At 41.0% G+C, this 27531-nt stretch overlaps 1 protein-coding gene across 14 annotated transcripts in view; it reads right to left on the bottom strand.

Moving 5' to 3' along the window:
* The window catches only part of ARP2 (actin related protein 2), a 320561-nt gene extending 307115 nt beyond the window's left edge, over window positions 1-13446 (bottom strand). For all 14 annotated transcript variants that reach the window (XR_015691294.1, XR_015691289.1, XR_015691295.1 and 11 more), the window contains exons 1-2: window positions 13250-13446; window positions 4156-4266 (exon numbers count right to left, since the gene is read on the bottom strand). Coding sequence is in view for 2 of the 14 variants with exons in the window: in XM_087681248.1 (XP_087537374.1) it covers window positions 4156-4266; window positions 13250-13309 (171 nt within the window). In the remaining 12 variants the exon portion in view is untranslated. The remainder of the gene's footprint in view (window positions 1-4155; window positions 4267-13249) is intronic.
* Between the last annotated feature and the right edge of the window lie 14085 nt (window positions 13447-27531).

Below are 27531 nucleotides of genomic sequence, written 5' to 3'. Positions count from 1 at the left end.
CACTTCACACCATGTCTCTCACACTCTCACAATTGCACTCTCTCCCTCACTCTCCCCCTCTCTCTCTCACTCCCTCTCTCAACAACACTCAAGCGTTTGAAGTAGTAGAAGTAGAAACTTGAAAAAAGAAAGCTGTCAAAAAGTTGGCACACACTCGAAGACCTGTTTCATTATCTTTTCTTCCTTTTATACATCCTTTTGAGAGTTTCCACCCTTTTTGGTTCCTTGGGCACATGGTATTAGGATCTATGCAGGACTCTACTCATAGAAATATTACAATTGGTAGGGAGTGAGCCCACTTTCAACTTTTATAGATTACATTATTCAACTTACATTTGTTGATGTGGACAAAAAATTACAAAAAATGTGATCCTTCCCATCCTTGGGCATTCCTTTGCTTCTCCATCTACATCTGGTTTGGGATGGGGTTAGCATTACCCCCCTCCTAGATATGTGCTAGTACCATGGCACATCTTGGGGATGGGCTATCATGAGAAGCACTTTGACAATTAATGTTGGCATAGTTATTCATGACATTTAGGATTTTGGATGTCACTGAGGGTATGTGGTTGTGTGATGAATCCTTGGGACAGTGTCGAGGTTGATATATCGTTGCGAGGAGGTTGAGGGATCCTTCTTGATGCTTGATGTGTCTGCAAATGTGCTAGTGCTCTCTCCTAAGGGGTGTGTCTACCTCACGTGTGCTGTGCTTAATGCTCGTGTTTGTGCAATTGGGAGTTGGATCGAATTCTGAGTAAACTCAAAATGTCGTCCCACACTTGAATCTGCAAGTGAATGAGAAGTGTTACCTGATTTTTTTCTTCTTGAGCTACCTCTATTAGTCTTCACATGCTAGTATAGGTCAAGGATCATGAATACTTGTACCAAATAGCCTGTACTTCAGCTGTAGTAAATAAACAATGACTAGAAAATAAGACTGATTTACCTTTCACCAATTCTCACAGGTAAGGATGAAAGCATGGTATGTATCACATGTTGGTGTGTGCTCCTTGGGCTGGCAGTTCAGGATCCTCATCAACATCATACTCAGGCTGTTGTGCACCTTCCTCTGAGTTGTAGATGGGATTATCAAGATGGTATACCAAAGGGGAAGGAGTAATCGGATGAGCTCTGAGGTAAGCCCATTTCTTGACATCTTCTCTCTTGCCTCCTCTTTAAGACTTTGGTGTATTCATCAACAGTAATCCTTTACATCTTTGCAACTAAAATACCTGGAATAATGCATGGAGGATTTTGCATTTCAAGAGCTAGTTGCAAGTCTCTTAGAGCCTGCATGGAGATAGACAATATAAAAGTACAAAGGTAGGGGTTTACTTTATAGCCTTAGAGATTCCCCATAACCCTAACCCTAGACTAACTATCACACACTAAGGTGTTTTCACACAGTAACACAGACTAAGATGTGTTCACAGATGGAGGTCAAATAATAACTAGCACTGAAACAGAAATTGCAGTAACTCAAATGCAGACTACCAAGCAGGAGATGCCAGACTGCAAAATGCAGCTGCCAAAGAGAAGCAAGCTGCAGCAGCAAGTCGCCAAGACTGAAAATGTAGCAGTCAGGACGCCACAGCAGCAATGATGTCACCAAGCTATGGGAGATATCACCACCAGCAGGAGCGATCACCAAGACTGAACATGATATCCTTGCGAGGAGAAAATTGGCACTGAGATGGCTAGTGCAACAGGGTGATGGAGAGGGCAGCAATGATGGTGATCATGGCAACAATGGTGGCAATGGCTGATCATAATGCATGAAGGATGAAGACATGATGATGTGGGAAACATAGATGAAGGTTGTGCATGACTCCCTTTTATATAACTTTTTGAGCTTCTTTTCCTAACAAAATCTTTGGAGTTTCATATTCAATTTAAAATAATTTAAAATGTGTTTTGGAGTTGTACAAGAACCAAATAGATTAGCCAAAAGTGGGAGAAAGCTTAGGGCTAACTATGAGTAGCTTAACACTATCATGAGAGGCTACATATGGCCACTTTCAGTTAACATTGGTGACTTTGAGCAGGTCTATTCTTCATGTGCTGATTATTGCATGTTTCAAGCTTTTTGGATGGTAGAGACCCATAGTTTGGATTTGATTCAGTCTGCTCATGTGGCTGATTGTGAATTTGGCTTATGGAAAACTCAAACGTACATGTGTTCTTCCATTTGTGGACATTGCTTGGCTACGTGGCAATCATGTCATCCCCAGTTGGATCCTGCCATTAGCACTTGATATGTTTTGCTCTAGTCGGTCGTATACTGCAAGTTACTCTGTTGACACATTTGCCTGAGGGCTGAAAGACAGTTCGTACACGTGGGTCTCACATGATCGCCATGCATGCACACCATAGGGGGAACTTGATGTATTCATTCTCATGTTGAGACTTATACTGGTGCCTTGCATTCTGAAAGTTGGCATGAGGATCCGAGATAGCTTGTCCACATGGAGAAGAGGGTTTGACCCATGGTGCCCAGACTATGAAGGTGCACGGTCTTGAGATTCAGGTGTTCTCCCCACAAGGGTCTTTGTTACCAAGCTTACATGGTTTCACTAGTTGCCACTTGCAGATGGAGATCACATGTGCCATGTCAGAAAATGTCAAGGCATCTTCTTTGGAGGAAGGGGTTTTGGCCCATGGTGCACAAGCTATTAAAGCATGTTACTCCAGATTCCAGTGTTTGCAGGCATTCTTCCCACAGGACCCACGGACATTCTTCCACAGGGGTCTTTGTTACAAAGTTTACATGGTTAATGTCTGTCCCTTTAACTTGGTTACTGGAAGTAAACAATATAATATTGACATTCTGGTCTCTGAAAATCCCATCCACAGTATGCCTAATTCATGACGCTGAGACTCAAGTGTTCTTGAAATATCTGCCCATTAGATCTATGACACTGAAGGGCATTTTCATTAAACAAGGACATATTCTAGCAGAAGTCAATCCAAGGAGAAAAGGCCTCATATATTTCATGGACTACTTAAGGGCACTACCTTCAGTGCCAGCTTCTGACGTGAGGTACTAGTACATGACTGGCAGGATGACTATTGAAAGAGCCACAATGATATGCAATTTCCAGAGAACTTGCCATGCTAGAACCAGACAAGGCCCCGCATCTACCATCACAACTGGACAATCTTGAGGCAGGTCTCTGCAGTAGATGATATCAGAAGACATTGAACTCTATCCTCTACCATTCCATGCTGAATATAGGACAGACAAGAACCACTGTCTGCTTGTACGCAGCTATAGGCAACTTAGCTTAAACTAGTTTGTTTCTTTTGTTTTAGTCATGATGAGAGATTGTGTCGATTGTACTTATCATTTGGTCTTATAGGTCATGTTTGGTCTCTAGTAGACATTAATGTAACATTCATTCATCTTTGTTTCTCTCTGTCACTACTAGTTGCTACTTCACATGCTAAGAATGAATGACAAACCATTCACAGATGTAAGGCAGGCAAGAAAGGATCGCAGCCTCCTTTGCATCAATTTTGTGATCTTAAGAGCCATAAGGGATTCCTACGCAAGAGGAAAGCGCCAAAAAATCTTTCAGGAGATGATCTCACACGAGTTTGGGTGATACATGGGAGGTCTTGTATGCAGCAGATCTGACAGTCGTGACAGGAGGGCAAATGGGCAGTGTAGTGGGTTGAGGCAACCTGACCATTGAAATGTGCCAATCATTGATTCTTGTAGCCTAAAACTATGATCTCTCTAAAGTCAAATCACCATGCTTTTGGATCTCATGGCCATCTACTTGTACAAACAAGGAAGAAGACAATGCGGTGACTTGTTGTGCCCCTAGTTTCTATGCAAGCAGACTTTGTGTCTACTTAATATTCCCCCTCTAGATCTGAACTTGTGAAGAAAATGCCTTGTCATGAGTCATCAGATATGTGATCTCTGTCTACAAGTAGAATATTTTAGTGCAATAATGTTATGGCCATTGTGTGATCCTCCACATTGAATGACTTATAGAGAGAACCTTTCTAGAACCCAAAACCAGGAAACCATGTTGCAAGATTTGGCCACTACAGCTTTAGCATGGGTAGCAGAGAAACATTGCAACAATTGAAATAGAGGAACAGAATGCAGCTCTATCTAACCAGTGAAAAGATTTATGTACAAACATCAAGTTTTTGTTCACTGATTGCTTCGTCAAATCGGAGCGTTGGGCGCCCGACCATGCATGGAAAAACTGCAGTAGGGAAATTCTCACCAGCAAAGCCACATTTGACATACTGAAACAAGAGAAAGATGAATATAAGTTGCAAAACCAGAAGTAAATGCAGAAAATTAGAACCATGAATCATGAGCTTAAGGCATTGAACATGGCAATCATAAGCAAGTGCCCATGCATACAAATATAAGTCACGCATATTCAGGTACCTATAATTTGCTAATATACAATTAACAGGGTTTTCTTAAACTGTATTGTTGAGATGAATACACCATAGTGTTGAGCTAAGAAATGCATTACAAATTTAAACCATTCAAATAGCTCTTTAAAACAGCCCCAAAACATGTCATTAACAACTTTTCATTAAAATTACCAAACTTTCCTAGAGAGTGTCTATGTCCCATAAGCCAAAGCCTAATTTGGGAGGATGCACACATCTATAAATAGAAGGCTACCCTTCCACTCAGCCCATCTCGCCATTGCAAGTTCTTCATCAGCTGGCACCTTCGAGCTGCCATTGCAATTTTAGCCTGATCCAAACACAGATCTGTGCCTGCAGCTACTGATCACATACAAGAGCTGCCTGCTGCATTTTGGGATCCGCAGTTCAAAGTACAACAGACTCTTCAGCTCATCTCTCTACCTTGGTCCTTTTAGAGACACGAGAGTTCAAGGTTTTGAATTCACTCTGCACAGTGTGTCTACTGCATTGAACATCATATTTATTTATTATTCATTATTCATTCTTCCACGTTCATGTCTCTGAGAAAGCAGAAAATGAAGGAAGAAAATCTGCACTGACTGTAATGAATGTTGAATACAAAACTATGGACTAATCAGTCCCTACACGCAGCCCGAAGCGTCAGTGAGGGCACCAGATCAGGCTGATGATGACGGCAGCACCGAAGACGGAGGAAGATGACGGAGTCGGAATGTGCACCTACCAAAGAAGGAGGGAAGATGATAATACAACTGACTGCCAAGTGGGAAATGGCTATAAATAGCCAAAAAACCCAAAAACTGGCCGACCTGAAATTTGAGGCCATAAATATGTCCGACCAGCATTTAATGCTGATCTGACCAGCATTTAATGCTGGTAAAAATGCCAGGAATGCTCAGAAAAATCTCAGAAAGGGTGGACAATGTCCGGCAGGTGAGGCAAGCTGAAGAATGCAGAAACTACCCCAGGAAATGCACATAAAATCCCGACTAGAGGAAAAAATGCACTGAAATGCAATAAAATGAGTGCTCTAGAATGAGCTACCTCCTCCGTCAAAACAAGTGATAGACAAGTCAGAGCTCCTAAAGTCCTCGTCTAACTCAGACTGAGGCTCACAGGCAGGAGATGACAAGGCATGGCAAACATGACTGCTAACACCCCCTCTCATATCCTGGATGTGGCAGAAGGCCAAGGGAGAAACAGATCCTGGGGTGGCAAGAGGAATGCCAAGGTCGATGAAGTCCGTCAATGAAGATTGCCAATGAAGAAACTCCTCGTGATCCTGGGAAGCCCCCTCTAAAACAATAGGGGCCAGGAAATCCATAGCAGCATCACCGAGATCGTCCCCCTCTGAAAGGGATGGGGGGTACAAGAGAACCACCGGAGGAGAGGGTGGGAGATGGGAAGAAACCTGTGGAAAAGAGGGTGCACAAGTGGAAACGGGTGTAGCAATAGACAACTGCCTCGGAGGACCCTGTATAAGAGAAGGGAAATGGAGCCTATAAAGCCCACTCTCCTGCCAACCTGTCGCAATAACAGCCCCTGTAGAAGAATCCTCAATACAAATGGCCTGCTCGGTGAAGACAACCCGGGTACCAAGCCTAGTAAGGCCATAGACTGAGAGGAGTGGAAAGCCCAAGTCAGGAACATAAAGAGCCTAGGAAAGGGAGCTCGATGCGCGGTCGGGAAATAAAGGCAAAGTGCCAACACCACAAATAGGCACCGAAACAATGTCACCAACAGTGACTGAACCCTCAGAAGGGCATAGATCCTGCAACAAATCACCTCGGGGAGTCATATGACTAGAAGCTCCACTATCAACCAGCCAAGGCCTCTCAGAAGATGAGGCAACCACTGAAGAAGGTTCCTCCAAGTCAACAATATGAAAGAACACTGACTCATGGATAACTGCTGAAGTAGAGGTAGAAGTCTTAGATGCTTTAGCTCCATCCTTCGCTCCTGGACGAAGGTGAGGGTACTTCTTCCAACATTTCTCCTCTGGATGTGTCCCCTTCCCACAGTATGGGCATTTAGGCTTCTCCGAGTCGGAGTCAGAACCTGAAGAACTCTCGTCTTTTAGCCTGTGACTTCCCTTTCTTTGGTGTCCCCCCTCTCGAGCTTGCAACAAAAGCTTTGATGGAGGTGGATCCATTGGCTACCTCTTTGGCGCGCTCGTCATGCTCCAAAACAAGCGGGGCAAGCTCCTCCCATAGAAGCTTCTCACGTGTCCTCGATGTAAGAAGGCTGGTGTAGAAGACATCAAAACGGGAGATGGCAACTGAGTCAAAAGAATCATGGCCATATCCTCGGAAGAGATCATCCTATCAAGGGACGCAAGCTCATCCCTCATGTCCTCCAACCTGTTGATATGATCCTTCATGGAAGAAGAATCATCAACAACGAGCATCCGTAATTTCTTCTCGAGAGTAATCCGATGGGCAAATGTCTTCTGATGGTACAAAGAAGCAAGCTTCGTCCACACTTCCGCTGCTTTCTGCAACCTGCGCACATGCACTAGGATAGAATCCTGTAAGCTCATAAAGCATAGAAACAGGGAACAGCCATTCTGGCCTGTAGGAACGGCCTAACGCGTTCCAAACCCTCCAAGGAGGTGAAACAGCCAGGGAACGTTCCCTGCCGTTCCCCCTGCCGTTCCCTGCCGTTCCCCCTACTGTTCCCTGTTTGGAACGGCCGTTCCAGGCCTGTTTACTGAAAATTGACGTTTTTTCTTTTTTCTTTTTTTTTTGCTTGGGTCATAGTCCTTCTATCACATATTCACCCATCTCCATTGCCTAATGTGCACACACTAATCTCTCTCTCTCTCTCTCTCTCTCTCTCTCTCTCTCTCTCTCTCTCTCTCTCTCTCGCGGGTTGAAGATTCAAAGTGTCAAGACAACCCACAAGCTAATTAGAAGTCCATGGCACATGCAAAGTTCAAATTTGATGCATTATCAACTCTTGCAAATCAGAATCAAATTTCAGCCGATCCTCAATTCCAAGGTATTCATCCATTTATATTGTCTAATTTCAAGGGAAATTGGGATAATTGGGGCAATTCAAGGCAATTTGGAGTTATGGGGATAATCGAGTCAATTTTGGGACATTTGGGTCAATTTCATACATTGACGGGTATTGGGGCAATTAGAGGGACATTCTTTGGGGCAATTTGGGTCATGCAGGGCATATTTGGAGCACTTAAGACATGTGTCGTTCCCCTAGTTCCCGTTCCCCGACCTTGGACGTTCCCCCCGTTCCAGGGGGTCCCGTTCCCGTTCTCGTTCCCCGTTCCAGGTAACTATGTCATAAAGAGGAAAGATCGAGCTCGTGAGTTGAGCCTTCTGTGAAACATGGAGAGAACGGAGAATAGAGGGATCTCGGTCAAATGGGCTAGGTGACCTCCGGTCGTCGCATGAACTAGCACGAAAGTCTCTCCGTCTCTCAAAGGAAGGAATAGAGACCTCATCATTTGAATCAGCAAAGAACTGGTGATAAGACATCTTCGTATATATCTGCAATCACCAAACAATCTGCAACCAACAGACAGTCAAGATGGAGCCGGCTATGTCAGAAAAGACCCAGAAGATGCTGTCGCCTGCAAGAGGAGAGAGAAAATGCTGCCGCCTGGAGAAAAATAACTGTCGCCTATCCTCCAGATGATGACGCCTTCTCCTCTGCTGATGTTGACCACCTCCTGTTGGCTGCGTTTGATGCAAACGCAGGCTGCAAACACCTAGAAAACTGTCGTCTACTCCTCCTGATGCTGCAAAACAACAAAACGCAGGTATGGAAGGCTGCGTTTCAGCCTGGACAGCACCGCCAAGGGCTGGAAAGGAGGGAAGAAAGGCTGCACTTGATGGTGTCCTCTGCAATGGAAGCTCTCCTCTGTGCTCTCAATTAGGCGATGATACCATGTGAAAATGCGCAACGGAAGAAGAAACACGAACATAGAGGGAGAGAGAGAGAGAAAGCAGAAAATGAAGGAAGAAAATCTGCACTGACTGTAATGAATGCTGAATACAAAACTGTGGACTGATCAGTCTCTGCACACAGCCCGAAGCATCAGTGAGGGCACCAGATCAGGCTGATGATGACGGCAGCACCGAAGACGGAGGAAGATGACGGAGTCGAAATGTGCACCTGCCAAAGAAGGAGGGAAGATGATAATACAACTAACTGCCAAGTGGGAAATGGCTATAAATAGCCAAAAAATCCAAAAACTGGCCGACCTGAAATTTGAGGCCATAAATATGTCTGACCAGCATTTAATGCTGATCCGACCAGCATTTAATGCTGGTAAAAATGCCAAGAATGCTCAGAAAAATCCCGGAAAGGGTGGACAATGTCCGGCAGGTGAGGCAAGCTGAAGAATGCAGAAACTGCCCTGGGAAATGCACATAAAATCCCGACTAGAGGAAAAAATGCACTGAAATGCAATAAAATGAGTGCTCTAGAATGAGCTACCTCCTCCGTCAAAACAAGTGATAGACAAGTCAGAGCTCCTAAAGTCCTCGTCTGACTCAGACTAAGGCTCACAGGCAGGAGATGACAAGGCATGACAAACATGACTGCTAACAAATGTCTCCTAAGGATGAGTTGGAGAAGGTGAGAGAAGGCCAAGATAAGAGAGAAATCTGATTTCCTTCGTAAGAAAGCCCTAAAGTCTACCTACTGCTTGCTCTAGCCTGCATTTAATGCCATCATCTATTACTAGGCATCTCCAAGATGTTGTCACCTGATTAGCAATGCTAGTACCATCCCCTCGAAGGTGTCTCCCTGCTGTCCCTTGCTTGCTGAGGCCCCGAAATGGCTGTCTTTTATAGCAAATTGCTATTCTCTAATCAAAAATGAAACAACTCCTCCCCTCTCTCTCTCCTAAGTTGTAAACTAACTAAATGGCTGAGACCCAATCCTCAATAACATTTTCTCAATTTGCATGGGCCTTTTTGCTAAGTAGCAATCTTTTAAACCCATTTTTCAGCATTATCCAGTCATTTAATTAATTTCCAAAATTAAATAGTCCTAAAAATTAATTTCAATCCTTCTAACCAATGTGCCTATCCATAATTGAATTGGCTAGGTCATTTGCAACCTAGAGTGATCTCCAACCTTTGTTGACCCTTAAACTAGCATTAATTAATTAATTAATGCTAGTCCCTACTAGTGTCACCACTGACAGTTATAAGTCAAACAACTATCCTAGAGTCAAAACTAACACCAACTAACCACCAAAACCCAGTTGGCATAACTTATCACAACTTTTTCCTTTGACACCCATTGCATCATCGGGGTCCTTGGCTTGTTATTATGAAATAACTGCCATGTGCATCACATGTGCTAAAGAACCTTGTACATTTGATTAATATCTTAATCAACTCTTATCAATAAGATTAAAGCATCTCAAAATTTCACACCCACGTGATAGACCTCCCCCTAGCTCACCAATAAAAGAAGTGCTCCACTACCTTGATTGCGGTATCGATATCTCTGTGTCCTGCATATGGAGAAGTATGACTTTCAATAATAACTCTAGGCCTCAAAGCTTTATGACACACAATCATCCATGCATCATCAGAAATCCATCTCTAAGCACAAAGTGCTCATGCCTCTGGCCATTACAAAGCTGATCATAAACATTAGCAAAGTCCAAATCAACAACATATTGATCTTTCATGGCATCCAACTCAGTGTGATAAACCATACTGATGACTGAAATTTGTGGCTTATGCGACAGTGCATCAACCACAACATTCTTTTTACCATCAATATATACAATCTGAAAATGAAACATAGAGAGAAAATTTGCCCATCTTATATATTTCTCTAACAACTTTATCTGCGCCAAAAAGTACCTCAAAGTTTGATGATCTATCTACACTGTAAAATCAACCCCTAACAAATAATGTTTCCACGTAGATAATGCATGAATTACAACCAAAAACTCTTCCTCATAGACCTGCAAATTTTTCTTTGCACCATGAAAATTCAGCTCTCATAAGCCACAACACAACCATCTTGCATAAGAACAATCCCAATGTTGTTGACTAAATGGTTGAGACCCAACCCCCAAAAACGTTTTCTCAGTTTGCATGGGCATTTTGGCCAAGTGGCAATCTTTTGAATCTATTTTTTAGCATTATCTAGCCATTCATTTAATTTTCATGATTAAATAATCTTGAAAATTAATTTCAGCCCTTCTGACCCTGCCCAAAATTAAATGTGCCCATCCATAATTAAATTAGCTAGGCCATTTGCAACCTAGAGTGATTCCTAGGCTGACATTAATTTATTTAATGGTAGTCCCTAATATCACCACTAACACTTATTGGCCAAACAATTTGTCCTAGGGCCAAAATTGACACCAATTGACTACTAAAACCCAATTGGCATAACTTATCACAACTTTTGCCTTTAACACCCACTGCATCCTCAAGGTCCTTGGCTTGTTACGATGAAATAACTGCCATGTGCATCACATATGCAAAAGAGCCTTGCACATTTGATTAATATCTTAATCAAATGTTATCGACGAGATTAGAGCATCTTAAAATTTTACGTTACCATGATAAGGAATGTACTTTCACTCTATCTCTTTCAATTCAGCAAGTACAATCTGTCACTTTTAGCTCACACTATCTACTCTCTCTCTTGTATCTCTCTCCTCTATGGCTAGTCAAATCCAACAAATATTTCAATGCATCTAAAGTATCACATTGAATTGCTTGTGTACATGTGTTGAGATATATTCAATGTACTTATTATGACCTAATATATGGTCATGGTTTGCTTTTACACTAGTATATTGATTCGTACTAGGCTAGAGATCTTGACGCCTAGCATTCTCAAAGACTAATGGGCGCAGTTAACATTTCTTAGTCAAGGTGTAAGCAAGATGTAGTAGCTGCTTCCATACCCTCTTTGATAGCACCACAAGAGCTATTGACCTGAAGGGATTGCTAGCTATTCTTCGCTTTCCATATGCTTCACAAACTATCCTCTATTGCGACAACCAAAGTACCATTGCACTAGCTAGTAACCCGATCATCAATCCACGGATGTGGCGTATTAATATGCACTTCCATTTCACTAGAGAGTAGGTTGTAAGCTAGGCATTGTCCACCTAGAGTTTGTGCCTATATCTGACAATTTTGCATAAATATTAACCAAAGCGGTCAATTGACTGGTTCTTCAACACTTACTACCCAAGACCACATGGGTACGCCCTTACTACCACTTCAACACTTACTACCCAAGACCACATGGGTACGCCCTTTCCTACCACTTCAAATTGACAAGGTGTGATTGACTCTAGCTTTCCCTTCCACATTGAGAGGAGACAGCCTTTTTCTATTGAGGGTGATAGGATTTTGGTTTATTCATTCCTCACAAACATTTATTATTTGTCCTTCATATCATTATCTACATCATCTAAATGACTATGATTGTAAAAGGGCCCCTGGGTAAATAAACAATTCCCTTGCAATGGCATTGTCCAAGTGGTACTATTGCATAGCATTTTGCATGAACATGATGATTTGCATTGCCTCTTGCATAACCACATGCATTGGCATTTTGTTCTTGTAAAGATGCATCTATCCGCATTTATCCCTTTTCGGTCAAACAGTGGTCGACTCTCAAGTCACCATATTTACAAAGCTCGCATGGCAATCTCTGAGGGCAATCTTCCTTTGCTTCCACCTCTCTTTTTTGCTTCACCGCATACCCTCCATAGATTCCTTCATGATCAATATCCAATGGTGGTTGGGAAAGCTTCTCTATTTTGTAGTGCATTGAATCTAACTATCCTTTATTCTTCCCTCAGAGCATAGATTACTCTGAATAGGATAAAAGCTGCTTCAATACCTACACTTCATGTCAAACCAGTATAATACAACAGCAAGCCGATAGTCACTAAGCAAGGCTGACAAAACACAGCTGAGGGAGATGTAGGTGATGGCTGCATTGGATAGCAAAAGGTAATGGCAATGGAGAGAAAAGGCTACCGCATGGAGATGAGGGCCTGAAATGGCCATGCTTGCCTTTCATATTGGATTTTGAGCCTCTATTCCTACAACACTTAATTATTATTTTCTGCTGATTTTTAGGAGTTAGATCAGGCCATAATTCTCGATAGTTTTGAGAATAATTTAGGCCTTTAATTTACTTGTTCGACACTCACACTTTACTTATTTGATAATATTGTGAGTCTTTTTGGAAATCAATGAACAAAAATAGCAAAAATTTACACGTTTGTGAAGCAATATCTAATGTTATTATGCCTCCCCAAATTTTGCAAAGGTTTCATGAGTTAGGTTGCAGACCTATTGGTCTGTGTACTCTTGCCTTTCTTCCTTTGACCCTCCTACTGAACTCTGACTCAGGTTTACTGATAGTATAACTCGCAAGTTGTAAAAACCTAGAAATTGGAATTTGCACGAGAAATGGGACAGCAATTACAAGCCTTCATCCAATGGTTTGGAGAAGAGAACCGCAGATAAAAACAAAACTTACACTCAAGTTCAAGGTTTTTAAACAGGAGACACCCAGCTATTCAAAACACCTGATAACCTCAGGCAGATGGCTCAACAATGGTGCATTTGTCTGATACCAACGGACAGAAGGCATCTATTTGCACAGTCTGTGACCTTCTGCACCTTGATGGTCCAGAACCTTCATGGGTCAAATAGTTATACTACATCAATGCGTGACGAGGTGGGTTGAATATTTGGTAAAGGGCAGATCCTGAGCATTAATGGGTATTGGTGGTTCTACAATTCACATACTATGGAATACTCCTCTGAAAAGGTTAAGGTCTGGAAACGCGTACCCCGGTTCCATTGTCGCATACAATCACGTTGTTGGAGACTGACCCATTTTTCTGAGCCATCTCAGTCCCCCCAGGTTCCGAAGCTTATCGAGCTCGAACAGACCAAACTCGAGGAGAAACACTTGCTTTGTCAACAGATCCAACATTATTTTTCCGAGTGGAGGTTGTTGAGAAATGATCATTGTTCTCGAGTATAAGCCCCGCTAATGTTTATTGTTTGTTACTCGAGCTTCCTACTTGGTATTTTGATATATGGACCTTTTTCCTAAGGGTTTTGAAGATTGCTAGGCCCTCTCTCCTTATAGCTTGGAATATTTCTTGTGCCAAATTTTGTTTAACTACCTTGTTTCTCTTGTTCCATACGTGCCTAGCTACAAGTGCTCTCACTACATTCCATAGTTTGAGTGTTTCCTCGTCTAGCCTGGCCTGGTCCCCAAATAGGGCTATGTTCATCTTTATCTCCTCATTCAACCTTGCCTTCCTAAACCAATCTTTTAGCTTCTTCCAAATTATCACGGTATCTCTACATGTCCAGAATAAGTGTTTCACTATTTCATTCTAAGTTAAACATAAGGCACATCCTATGTTGACTCTCAACATTTTCCCAAATCGGTCTTTGGTTAGTAACTTCAAAGCTGTGATCTTCCATAGCATTAAGTTGAGTTGGCAACTTGGTGCAGCCCTTCATGTCCTACCCAATCTTCTCTCCCACACTCCCATTGAGGTATGGGCAAAGGTATTCTTCCACTTTGCATGTGTCCTAGTTGAGACTTCCCTTCTCTGTCCCTAAAAGTCCCTCATGTGCATCATCTTGCAAGCTCATTTCCCTTTGTGATTACACAATGTTTTCCAAATCTTCACAAGCCCTATTTCTGTAGAGGGTAGGATTGGGCCTTTCTCCTCATCAACTCCCGTAGCTACTCTATTTCTCCAAGTTAAACTTGACCTTGATTATGTCTATGGCCAATAGCTTCGCTTCGAACTCACTCCACAAATCTGCCAACTTAGCATTTGTGTTATTTGGTGGCCTATTGTCTATGTATGCCTACGAGAAGGTAAATACACACTGCAACCGTGTATTGTCCCATGTCCTTGGATTTCCCTCACCCCAACTTAGTCTTTTATCACCTTTCTCCATGATAAATCAGGTTCTTTATAGTTTTATAGCCCTTTAGGCTAAAATTGGAGAATGAGGCTAGCAACTTATCCTCTTAATTCAAACAGTCCCATCTTCCACCTCCCACTTTGGCTACACTCACTACAACTCGAGTGATTATAACCCATGGTTCCTCATCCTCCACTCTAAGCAACATCTTGAAGGCTAACCTCTTGGCCCTCTCAATGGCATTCTCCAATCCTAGCCTTCCATTGATCTATGATAAAATCATTGTGTTCCAATTAATTGAGTGGCATCCCTCATGCTCCCCATGGGTCCATTGAAATGTTCTTAACATTTTGTTTAGTTGACTACATTAGTTCTTGGAGAAAGGGCTTATGGCCGAAATGAACATGGCTGGTGGCAAAAAAATATTGTCCTCTACTATGAGTCTCCCTATCATGGTGAGAGGGGTCTTAGTGTACTTCTTGACCCTTTGCTCCATCTTGGACAAGAAACAGACCATCTTTTTCTTCCTTGATATAGCTAAGCCTATTGGCACTCCAAGGTACCTTAGGATTTCACCCACTTTGACCAGTTTATATCCCATCTTTTGTAAGCAGTTTGGCCAGTACTCTAGCCTGAGATACAAGGTTTCAATTTTGGGCTTACTTATAAGAGTGTCGGATACTTGGGAGTACTAACCATACACTTGTAGCAAATTGGCTACATTTCCTTCTTCTGCTTGCACAATATTTGAGTTGTCGTCTACTAAAAGTTGTGCACACATCTACATTCCATTAGGTAGGGGGAGCCCTTTTATACTCCCTCTTTTCACCCTATCTTATAGTGCCCTAAGTAGGGGGTTGGTGGAAATGGCAAATAATAGTGGGGTCAAGGGGCATCCTTGTCTCACTAACTAGTTGTGCAAGCAACAAATTGGCCACATTTCCTTCTTCTGCTTGCACAATATTCAAGTTTGTTGTTTGTGAAAAGTTGTGCACACATCTGCACTCCGTTGAGTTGAGGGAGCCCTTTTACACTCCCTCTTTCCACCCTATAATGTAGTGCCCTAAGGATGTGGCTTTAAGCCAATTGTATATTTCATTTAATTTTTTATTAATATATATCTATGCATTACACCAAAAAATTTATTGTTTGAGAAAATGTTTACTAATCCCATACGAGCTATTTATTAATACTTTAATTCATTTCTTTTCTAGCTCTTCAACAAGAATGTTGTAATATTCAGATTGTGTTAACATATTTGTCATCACTACAACTTTTTTTTAAATTTGAAGTAATTATATTCATAGAAAATATGTACAACTACACAATTGGGGTAGTTGGCTAGGCAACAACCCTTCCCCCATTATTAGTAACTTTGAAGGCAACTTTGTAGATGATCTTTTCTTTTAAGACCCTTAAAACAAGCCAAGGCTTTAGTGACACACTGCTTAAATAAATCATATACAAGAACCCCATTCTTCTTTTTTATGATAACCCTATTTCTATTGGTCCACCAAATATTGTGATTTCTCATTCATCCTTGCAATGTCCCCAAATAGGGTACTTCTCATCTTAATAGTACCATTCAAACCAGCGTGTTGCATCCACTCTCTCACTTTGGTCCAAAAAATACCTTTGCCTCCATGCAATGCCAAAAGAGATGGGCCACTATTCACTATGTATTACACACATGGGACATCGATCACTCATATGCTTGAACTCGGCAATTCAAACTTCATGAGGTTTTTCTTTTTCTTGGCCCCCACTCTCCATAGCATTAAGTTTAGGGCCTAACTAGGTGTCGTTTTCCATGCTTTGGACAATCACCTTTTCCATGTTCATACTATGGTGTGAGGATATGAGGTCTTCCAAGCACTAACAGCCATGTGTCCCTCATCCATCTCAAAATCATTCATTTTCCTCAATTTGCGTACACACATGCCCTAGAGTTGACTAGATAGCAACATTTATCGTCTAGACCAAATTTTGGGCCTAGCAATCCCTCCAGCTTCTTGGCTTGGAGAGCTATAGTCACCTAGAAATTCTCCTCCTAATATAGTTGAACCTTTTGTGCTATGATGCACACGGTGTGCATTGGGCTCCCAAATGTCTCACTATCTCATTAGCCCCTTCTTGGCAATCTTGCCTACAATTTTGGGATCAAGTGTGATAGGAGGAAACATTCATTGTTGCTTATGCATGAGGGAATGTCTAGATACAATGCAACAAGGCATTGCCACCTTGTGACTCTTCTTAATCCTCCATGCAATTTCAAGAGCACCTATCTCCATTAGTCTATTGGAGCCTAGGGAATTCGCAAATCTTGAGATCTTGATTTTTCTAGTGACCAATACCTTGTCTTCCCATGTGGGCTCTTTCAACATTCAACCTAGGATCCCCACCTTCTTTAACATATACTTGATCATGTTTGCCCATGGCTCATCTTTGTTAAGCATTGGTAGAAATGAATACAAGCCTCCTTGTCTTTGCACTAAGCTTTTCGAGTCCTAATCCTTCTCCTTTCCTTGTAGCAACTGCCTTCCAAAGATTGATTGCCACCTTCCAGCTGCTCTATGGCTCCATAGAAATTTGTACAAATAGCTTCTCAACTTTGTCCCACCATACCTTGGAGAAAGGTGTAACACCTACAACAAACATTAATGCGGGTGAGGGTATCTTGTCAATAATGATTATTAATTGGCCCCTGAAGCTCAAAGGCAAGTCTTCAAACTTTTTGAGCTTGTTCCCTATTTTTGCTAGCAACCATTTCATTTTCTATGATGAGGATATGTGCAACCCCAAAGGGCATCCCAAGTACCTAAATACATTCCTCGTTCCAAGTATTTTGCATCCCAACATTTTGGCACCTAAAATGACTACATATTGCTTACACACGCACGCACGCACGCACGCACCACGCACGCACGCACCACGCACGCACGCACGCACCACGCACGCACGCACGCACACATGCACGCACGCACGCATGCACGCGCGCGCGCGCGCACACACACACACACACACACACACACACACACACACACACACACACACATGCACACACGCACGCACGCACACACACACACGTTTGTATAAAATATTCTCTACATCGGCCTTCTCTACCACTAACAGGTTTGAGTTGTCATCCACAAATAATGCAATGGTCATTTGGGTACTATATGGGAGGGGGAGTCCTGTAATAACCATGCTTTACACTTTGAAATCCATTGTCTTGAGTAGTGGGTCTACTATTATGGAAAAAAATAGGGGTGCTAGAGGACAACCCTACCTAATTTATATATTCTTGTAGAAGGGGTGTGGCATGTATCCATTAATCCCCACATTAGTAGCTATGTTAGTGAAGTTGATATTCAACATCCTACAAATTCGGTTACCATCCCCAATTTCACAATAACTGTAAAAAATAATCCCATTCTTAACTTATCATGTGATTTTTTTGAATCCATGGTAATAAAGATAAAGTTGCCTCCTTTTTCGATTGCATAATCTATATCAATCATTATATTGAGTATTGCATTGTGCATCTTCCTTCCATGGAGGAACCATATTGGACTCTATGGAGTATCTTTAGTAGAATGAATTTCACCTACAAAGCTATCTCTTTTGCTCTTACTTTGTAATATTAAGGATAAGAAGGCCTCCATCAATTAGATTTCTATTTAATGAAAAATTTGAGCAACATCTTAATCATGGCCTTATTAGCAAACCTAGGAATTTCTCCCCTTTTGATAACATAGGCATTGGCAAAAGGCACTTATGTCATTACCAAACATGTCCAACAAGGCTTCATAGACCTCCATCAAGAAACCATCTAAGCCAAGTGATTTGCTGTTTTCCATTTTCCAAACTACATATCACAACTTCTCCTCAATGAAAGGCCTAGCTAACAAGACAACCACCTTAACTAGAATGACCTTTTCAATTGGCTCTATGAATGGGTGCACTATTACTATAATCAAGGATCATTTTCGAGGGGTGACCAATAATACCTGTGCAAGGTGATCTGCCAAAAATTTAGCAATTGAGATGTCATTAGTGTGGGTCTTGCGTTCTATATGAAGGATAGTTGGGATTGACTCCCTCCTCTACTTGGTATGCACTAGTACAATTTATGGATAGCATGACTACTTAATTGAATCTCATCTCCTAAAATGTGAGGGAACTGTGCTCTAATGGTCAAAAGGGGGACTTACAAAAGCATGTTGAGGACCAAGAAGCTAAACGAAATAGCCATGCAAGAGGTAAAGCAGGCAAGGGGAATGGCAATGTGACCCTAACTATGTATGCTTTTATTCATTAGCATGCAAGGGAAAGGCAGTGTGACCCTATTGGTTAAATAAGAGTTCATACCAACTTTGAAGTGGAAAGAGGAAGGGTGTGTTGCTATCATAGTGTCAATGAGGTGATAGTTGTTGTGTGGTCAATTTATAGGCCCAATGCACCCATGAATAGATGGAGACTTTGGAAGGCATGGAAGGGTCGAATATCCCAAGAAGGTGCTATCTTAGAGGGCGATTGAAATATGTGCCCTAAAAATGATCACCCTACAACAAACTAATCATGGCCCTCTCCCTTTTACATTCAACAATTCCTTTGTACAAGATAAATGATTGTCTCTCAAGTGAAGGTGTAACATGTTTGATTGAGGGGCCCTCCATGGCACAATTTAGTGGTCCATCGAGAGACTTTTCCTATGCGACACCACTTAGTGTTCCTTAGAATAACACAAGGTTTGTTACCTAGGCTTTCTCAGCCACAACCCATAAGGATCAACCTGAATTCATGTTCCTAATTTGACACTAAGGTCACCTATAAGCTTAACTAGCATTGGTCCTTGAGGCACTACATTTGCAAGTCAACTCTAATTAAAGTAGGTCAATGCTGCACTTGGTTTATAGTGAGTGAGAAACGAGGGGGAGTGATACACATCGACCCCTCTACCCGTTGTCACAAGACTATAGGTTCAGTGAAGGAAGAGCAAGGAAAAGGCATCCATTCAAGTATTTTGGATACAAACACTATTTTAGGAAATTTGGAAATTCTCATATAGTTTGGCAATTCCTAGTATAGTTAATATTTGGCCACATGATCAAATCTTGTCCCCTTACTTGAAAGTGGAGTCGAACCTAATTACTATGTAGGTTATCTTTTCAAGTCCCACTTTGAAGCATGTGTTAAGGTTTAGCTACATGGCCAAGTCTTTACCCCTTATTTGAAAGTGGGACTTGGGAGATTCCCAAATTCTCTGATATGGTGTTTATGTTCTTATGGTGCACTTGAACAAGATCTTTACAGGATTTTCAGGTAGTAGAACTGGACCACCAAAATAGTCTAAATTTCCAATATTAAGTTCTAATGACTTATTAAACTTTGGATGGATCCAAATACATACAAGGATTTATTTGAATAGTACAAGTCATCCAAGACAAAAACTATAAAAAAGCGACGTGTTTTACAAGAAGCACTATTTTCAAATATTTTGAGAAGATTTTCATAATTCTACCTACATTATCCAATAGACCAAGGTTTTTTTGATTATTTTAAGTACCTAGATGACCATATTCGGAGTTCGTATGACAAAGAAATGGCCAAAACATTTTGTAATCAGACTTGAGGCTTGCACAAAAACAAAAATAGAAAAAGCAAAAAGCAAAGGCAAGGAAGGCAAAAGCAAGATTTTGTGTTTGAAAAGCAAGAGTTTGAGTTTGCAAACAAGGGATAGAATTGTATAAATAGAAGTATGGATGAATGAGAAGGTTGGACAATCAAATCAGAGCTTGAGTTTGAGAAACTAATCATGTGAAGGGTCTTAACCAGGACCGAGTTGGCTCTTGCCTAGAGAGGCGACTCATTGAAAGACGGATTGCAAGGTATCTTGAATTCCTTCATTGTATATTGTGTCTTCATAATACAAAGAGTTTCTAAGGATCATTCTTTTTGCTTCTCGCCTTATATCCTACCTGTCTCGTTGAAGTTGATCCCCAATGGGTCATGGCTAAACATGCTATTCCTCATCAACACCATAGAGTATAGTCTCGACACTGTTCTCCTAAAATGGCATTGATTGGGATCTATCCTAGGCAGTTACGCATTCAATCACCACTACCTAAATCTAGTATCTTGAAGGAAACTCTTAGCTTACCGAGACCACCCATCCATATGACGGATCCATCGAGGATTTCGCTCTCGTACTTTAATTATCCTAACACATTTATGTTTGCCATACAAATACAACTTCCTTAGTTATCCATTAAACACTAGTTCCTTTACATAAATTATGGTCACTAACACAAAGACAATGTTGAACAATCCTTTGAAAGTAGTTGCAAAACAATGTATTCATCTTGCACCTTCTCCAAGGTACAATGCTAACTCGGCACTCCATCCCTGAATCTAGAACTCATGTCCAATCTCATGCACATGATCCACCAATCTGTCCTTATCTAGCATCAAGGCCTTCCAAGAAGGCCATCTTGGGTCAAGTTGGAAAATTCCCAGGAATATAAGGGGTTTACTAGCTAGAGCCCCCTGGGCACCCTCTAGCGTGGTCAAACAACCCCTTGATGAAGGGCTCCCACCACTAACCTTGGGGGAGGTTTAGTGCATAACAAAATTTCCACCTATGAGGGCACAATAACTTTTGTGCAAACACAATCAAGTAATTATCTTATCAATAACAACTAGTAAAAACAATCATTTTTCATGGCATCAATCCAAATAACTATTTTGAATGTTCCATACGAATCAACCAACCTATTTTGGTTAGGAAGGAAATCCCTTTTTCCCAAAATAACAAGCCTTTACTCGAAAAAATAAGTCAATAGATAAACAATAACCTTTGGATACTTTGCAAAGGATGATGTAATCTATGAAAACTTATTCTTTCCTAGAGTGAAATTACAAAATTGCACATACTATACTCCTAAGACTTAGATTCCATGTTAAAATACACATTTCTAGCTTTTCTTTACATTACAAACTTCTTTCCAAATGAGTTGATACTTATTTATGCACAATCCCTTTCACCATTGTATCAAAAGGCATCTATCTTTGTTCTTATCTTCCATGTAGGTCACTAAGATTCTCTACAACACGAAGAATCTAAGCATTACCTAGCAATATAAGTTGCTACTTCCTAAGGAAAATCCATGCACAACTCTTTGTGCTTCACCCCCATGAACAACCTGTATTTTCGTGCAATAGCAAAGTGGTCCAGATATTAAAGCTATGATTTAGACTGGAATCGTATGACCATCATAATCCCAACTCAATTTATAACCAAAAGCAAGCAAATATAGGGGAGCACCTGGAGTCCTTTGCAAGCTGACAACTTGATGTGCTCCCATGTTGCATGAATAGCATGATTAAAGTGGGGTCGAGGGACCTCCCTCCAGCTTGGTACTGCTCAATTTAGTGGTGTTGCCACTTACTAAGATTCTATAGTTGGATCAACTATCACACAAGGATCGATGGAAGAACCCGCAATGCAATGGAACTTGCTATCAAGCCCTTTAAAAAAAATCTCTCATTCTTTGCTTCCTTCTATTCTTCTTCCCTCTATCTCTTCTTCTTCTTCTCCCTATTCTTATTTTCCTTCCCTCTCTCTCTCTCTCTTCTTCTCCTCTTCTCTTTTTCTTCTCCTCTTTCTACTTCCCTCCCAACTCCCCTCTCTCTCTCTCTCTCTCTCTCTCTCTCTCTCTCTCTCTCTCTCTCTCTCTCTCTCTCTCTCTCTCTCTCTCTCTCTCTCTCTCTCTCTCTCTCTCTCTCTCTCAATCTGTGTGCGTGTTGACAGAAACTAGCATCCTTGATAAAATCATATAATTTTCTTAAGCCTTTAGTCAAGGCTTTTACAACCTAAGCTAAGGCTATTGATTGTATGGTTATCTTTTCTTTTTTGCACTTAGTGTCGATGAAATTTATGTTGGATGGATGGTCATGGTGCCTTCAATTCCATCAAGGAGTGGACGGAGATGATGGTAGTGAATTTTGAGGTTTGATAGCCATCACACAATCAATGGCATGAATTGTGATGAGATCGAGGAGTTGGGGATGGTGAAGTCGATGGCAGCATAGTTCAATGACTAGTTCATCACGTCTATTTCTCTTATGACCAATAATTACAAAGGATAAAGTTTTAAATATCACCCCTCCAATCCCTAAGTCACACATGGGCTTGGGCACATTATCGAAGAGTAGGTGGAAGGATTTTGGCAATAAGATTTTGACATTATACAAAAATTTAAGGAGAGCATCAAAGCAATAAAACTAGTAGCAAAGCAATATGGCAAAGTTAAAGTGCTAGTTGAAGGAGAATCCTAGCTAGTGCTAACAAATGTCAAATAAGTATTATGGCTTCTCTTCCTATTTATTCTAATGATCATGTACTCATTTGGGTATTGTAAGGTATTGAAGATTTCATTGTAGTTGAGGAAAGATATAAAGTTGAAGGTCTCAAGATTCAATTAAAGGGTACATGGATGCTAGATAAGGAATACTTACAAGTTTATGGTACAAGTTTGAAGTAACAAAATTATACATTGTATTGTGTTTCTTTTTAGGAATGCTTCTAGAGTTAAGTTGCATTTTTAAGAGTACATTTTAGGGACAGGGCAAAATGTTGCAATACCTACAGCTCTAGAACACAAGTTTACAATAGCAAAACTTGAAAATCCCTTTTGTCACAAGTTCACAACCTAGTTAGGAAGGCATTCATGCTCTTAGTTATCTCTAGAGTGCAAAGGAACATTGTGGGAGAGTGGGAGAAGTAGCAATATAGAGACATTTATTGCCATTAAAGGCATTTACTACCCTTAATTGGAACGTGGCCACATCTACTAGGGGCTATGACACTTGATTTCCTTCAATGCAATCTATGGGAATGGGAAAAAAAAAGCTTATGTGAGATCGGGAAGGAGAATGATGGGTAGTCAAGCAAGAAGAGTGCCAAAAATGCGAAGTCTACTAATATAGATTTCCTATTCATTGCAAAACATTGCAATCTTGGTATGAGGCAAGTTGAGGTGTCCTTGTATGAAGACATTAAAGAGAAGAGAAAAAACAGTTGTTGTAGAAAGTACATCTAGAGTACTCAGAATGTTAGTGTCCTTTTCCTTGCAAAGAATCAAGAAGAGGTTTGTAGACTTTCATTAATAGACATGTGTATCTTGTATCACCATCTCTTGCCCGTGAGTCTCAATTTGAGTCAGATGAGGGCATTAAGAAGCTGTGACATTATCTTTGTCTATCATTTTATGTGCTTTAGGAACTTTAGATGGAGGGTGCATTAATGCATTTCTTTTTGGGCATTTTAGTCTATCCAGGGTATCCACATTATGGGCATGGCCACTCGATTACCAATTATGGCCCCAACTTGCCTATTTATAGGTGGTCTACTCTCTCATTCATTCATCATTTTCATTATGATTATTCAACCGACCCTCCTCACTCTCTCTAATCCCCCTACTATCATCTAGTACCTGCACTAATGCTCACTATTGCACATTGGGGTGGTCTGACCATTTGCAGCCTTGTATCTTTTAGCCATTGTAGCTAATTTATTCCTTCTCACATGTGTTCTTTAAATCTTTTCCTCTCCATGTTTGCGTTCCTTTCTATTGTGCACTCTTGCATGGTGTTAGAGCCACACATGGGAGTCAGAGTTTCTCAAAGACAAGCAAATTTTCCATTTTTCTAGCCAACCTTCCAATGAATATTTTACCTAGGGGTTATTTTCTCTATAACAAACTTGTGTTTTGTGAAAGATACAAAAGTTCAGGTCAATCTTTGCTTACATTTTGCAAACATGCTCTTCTCCCTAGGTTGGGTAGCATAGTCAACATAGCAAGCAACCCTCTTTGATCTACATTTTGGGTGGGCATTCTCTCATCTTTACCAAGTAATAGGTCTTCTAACATAGGTGGCTTCATATAGGCTAGACAACATGACATACAAGTGGATAAACATCCATTCTTGCTATTGTTTTGAAGATCTACCCCTCCTACTCAATATTAAGTCCTCTTTTGCTTTGGATTCCCCTCATCTACCCTTCAACATCATCTTTTCTATTGTATAATAGATCGATGGACCTTGAATAAGTGGAGAACACCTAGCACAACACCTCTTCTCATTGGGGTTTCTCATAGGCATACTTGAAGGACATCTATGGCCAATGCATATGATTGGAGGATCGTGTGGATTGAGACAAAGAAGACCACACACCATCCTATCATTATCTCCCTTCACATTCTTCTAAGTCTACCAATCCCTTGGATTGGTAGGTTTGGCAACCCCTTGTTTACATACCTATCCTACCCTATATTCAAGAAGCTCGATGGGATGAACTATCTTCTATGGTCATGCAAAGTCAAGTGCATTCTCAACACTTACAATCTTTGGGATTTTATCAGAATCCCCATACCTTGACCTATTGTAGATCCTCTTATTAGAGCAACATCAAACACAATAGCTTTTTGGGATTAGTTGAATGCCAAAGCTTGCTCTATTCTTTGTTTGTGCTGTGCAAATTCTATCTTTGTGCATATAAAACACATCTAGACCATCTCTGTAGAGGTTTGGAAGCCATTACTGACTCTCTTTACCAAATTTAGAAATGTGGGCATCACCTAATGCTCAAGTTGAAGCTATGATAGCTCTCTATCTCACAAATTCCCCTACAATAAGAGATCGCATGAAATAGATGGGGGAGATTCGAGATGAGCTTATATCCCTCAGGAAGGATATTCCTTTGGATGACCTAGCTATGACACTTTTCTCACATACTCCATCACACACATATGATGTGTTGTACAGTAGTTTTCTCACCTCTCTTACATGGGACACTATCACTTGGAAGGAGCTAGTCCCATTGGTGCTTGAGTGAGATGTGCATCAGTAGGGAGATAAATTCTAGTTGAGATAATGCAACACAATTGTGTTTTTTTGGCATAATCTACATGCATAAGATAAGGCAAGCATAAGAAAGGGAAGAAGAAGAAGCCAGAGTCATATTTCAAGCTCTAACATAGATTTTGGCATCATCTATATGCATTATCATAGGGAGATAGATTTGGCAGAGGTAATGCACACAATTGTGCTTTTGTGGCATCACCTACATGCACAAGATAAGCCAAGAAGAAGAAGAAGAAGAAGAAGAAGAAGAAAAAGTAGTTAGAGTCATCTTTCAACCCTGGATACAAATTCTGAAGGGAAAGCGCAAATGATATTCCAAGTGTCCTCACTATGTGAAGACTTTGCACCTTGAGGAGAAGTGTTGGAAGAAGTTATCATGAATTGCATGATGGGGGGACTTGCTTGAGCTATTGTACTAAACACACATAATACACACAAGAGGAAGCTTGCTCAGGAACACAAGAAGAGAGATGGAGGCCAAAACATTTTCTTGCTAATTTTTATTCTTTATTCCTCTCACAATGCAATCTACACAAAGTATAGATAAGATACAACATAAAGGAAAGGGGCCTACTAAGTCAAATAGTGCATGACTGACTACACTAATAAACTAGCCCTATAACTATGCTAGATGTAGGTAGGTGTAATTAACCAAATATAGTAAGTGATAAGCTAGTGGCCATGTGAGGATCATAATGACCACCAACATATAAAGTATAGATATATGGACCCATCTAACCAAGCGGTCCATCATCAATGTCTGCACATGTTAAGCTTGGCATCTCAACAAAGATATCCTCACCTTTGTTCAAGATCAAAGGGTGGAACTTGGAGCCTCTGTTTAGCTCTACTTTGACACTAGCTATTACTACCAAGTCAGTATTTCTTCACATTCATCAAGTGAAGGACTCTTCTTCAACTATTTCTCTTCTAAATGGCCTTGGCTCATTGACAGTACTGCATCGACTCATATGAATCCTTGAGATTTGCTATTGGATCTTCATCCATAAAAGGGTATAGCCATTGTTACTTGAAATTTATTTGGTGTCTACTAGTGATATTGGCACTTTTCCTCTCCTGTGTGACCATCCATTTAGCTTTGTTTAGGAAGTCGTACATCTTCTAGACTTGGGCTTCCCAGTCCTCTCAATTCATGGTCTTATTAGACTTAGTACTTGGGTTGTCTTTACCAAGTAGATTGTCTTTGTTTAGGATTCTTATATCAAGCCACTTTAGTGACAGGTTGGCAAGAGAAGGGGCTATCCATGCTCCATCCCCCTTCCATTGTGAAGTGCCCTTTGAAGTAGTTTTCCATTGATGCACTTGCTCCTAGATGTGTACCACCCATCCCACAAGTTCTATCTCATCCACCACAATCTCCTTTGGTGGTTTCTTTATATTTCCCATTTCTTTTAGAGGGGGTGATATTAGTGTTGCAATTGTTGATTTCCTCTCCCTTTGTGTTTCAGAGGGGGATCTCCAAGAACTTGAGGAGCTTCTTTAAGGATTACAATCTACTACCGGTCTTTCTTTCATGTTGTATCCTTTTTTTCTTTGTGATTGAGCTAGCATCCCTATTGCTTGGCCCTTATTCCTTATTGTTCCTTTGTAGGTTATGGCACCTTTGATAGCTCCTCATTATTGTCTCATAGTTGGATCAAAGGCATGAATCACCCTTGATTGTAGTTTTCAAGAGTGAATCTATTTGAGGCCTCACTATTTCTTTTGACCTATATTGGCCTTCCCTTTGATCAGGATTTCATTTGGAGAGGGGGTCCTGCTTGTTGGCTAGCATTCTTCATCAACATTGGTACTCTTCTTGCCACACTCAAATCTGCATCTTCTTTGGCCTTCCATTGCATGCAAGATCTGAGAGGGGTATTAGTAGGCATGCGTGTCTAGTACCATCATCTCCTGTCTATAAGCATTAATCGTAGTCTAACAAGGACATTAGGAGCTCTGATATTGTTTGTCTATCATTTTATGTGATTTAGACATTGTAGATGAATGATACATTAGTACATTTCTTTTTGGGCAATGTAGGTTGTCCTTGGGCACTAGGTTGTCTTTGGAACCCATATTTGAAAGGTGAGAAGGATCGAAGCTTGCTTGGAAGAGCTATGGCGGGAGAGCAAGAGCAAGAGAGAGAGAGAGAGAGAGAGAGAGAGACCAAATGGGAACTCCAATAGTCACAATGTGTGGCCGGGCCTTCCTTTATTCAAACTGTCACTAAAAGAATAAAGAATAA

This window comes from Lygodium microphyllum, chromosome 7 (genome assembly GCF_053477565.2).
Source record: "Lygodium microphyllum isolate KBCC chromosome 7, Lygodium_microphyllum_v1.1.10, whole genome shotgun sequence".
NCBI classification, from domain to species: Eukaryota; Viridiplantae; Streptophyta; class Polypodiopsida; order Schizaeales; family Lygodiaceae; genus Lygodium; species Lygodium microphyllum.
Note: the sequence above shows the minus strand (reverse complement) of the source record. Positions and strands in the feature narration are given on the sequence as shown.